This window comes from Miscanthus floridulus, chromosome 16 (genome assembly GCF_019320115.1).
Source record: "Miscanthus floridulus cultivar M001 chromosome 16, ASM1932011v1, whole genome shotgun sequence".
Lineage (NCBI taxonomy): Eukaryota > Viridiplantae > Streptophyta > Magnoliopsida > Poales > Poaceae > Miscanthus > Miscanthus floridulus.
The window spans coordinates 80998023-80998763 of record NC_089595.1 but is presented as its reverse complement, the minus strand read 5'-3'; the positions used below and the strand labels follow the sequence as shown (position 1 = coordinate 80998763).

General features: G+C 49.4%; 1 protein-coding gene across 1 annotated transcript; it reads right to left on the bottom strand.

The window, feature by feature from the left end:
* Positions 1-378: 378 nt before the first annotated feature.
* LOC136510919 (uncharacterized) lies at positions 379-741 on the bottom strand. Its single transcript, XM_066505207.1, has one exon. It carries the CDS (start codon positions 739-741, stop codon positions 379-381), a length of 363 nt encoding a protein of 120 aa, XP_066361304.1.

The following is a 741-nucleotide window of genomic DNA, read 5'->3' as shown; positions in this document are numbered from 1 at the left end:
ACAAACCCGATGTGATTACGGAATTTCGCCCTGTATGTATATGGCTCAAGGATCTGCCCATCTGGTTCGACCTCCGTTATCACATAGCATGCCTTGTTGTGATATTGGTTTGGCTTTCTAATCCCCCCTTGTTTCCTCTTTGGCTGGGCAGTCTCAGTCGTGGTTGTGTCCTGAGGTTGTGGAGCGGAGGCCTCATTGTGAGTACCTATGGCTCCTTCCTCTGATCTCCTTTGCCCCACTACGTATTGTTTGGCAAGACGAGCCAGAGGCCGACATTGTCTTTTCAGAGGTTGAGTAGGGACGACATGTGTATCCGGTAGGTCAAAAGTGTTAGCAGAGGTAACATAAAGCCATAGCATTAGCCAAATTTACAAGCTACTAAGGCTTTATCCGTACCTCGTCGTTTGGATCAAAATCCTTGTCCAACTCGTCATCTGTTGGCCTCCGTCTTGGTTCTTGTGGGAAAGGATCCTCGACACTTACATATCCCCCTGATGAGGTGTCGTCATCATCATCCCCTTCTTCACCTTGGGCATCCTCTCCGCCTTCTCTTCCCTGGGCTCCCCCCACTGGATCCTCATCGTCGACAAGGTCCTCTTGAGTAAGCATCACTTCTAGACCCTTTTCTAACTCGTTATCGAACTGCTCCTGAGTAAGCTGGTCATCTAGTTCTTGCTCTCCATGGGATGGCTGCTCATCATTCACAGGGCATCGGGATACACTCTTTGATGTTCGCGACAT

Coding starts and splice junctions, on each gene's coding strand:
- LOC136510919 (XM_066505207.1), bottom strand. CDS start 741: ATGTCGCGAACATCAAAGAGTGTATCCCGATGCCCTGTGAATGATGAG.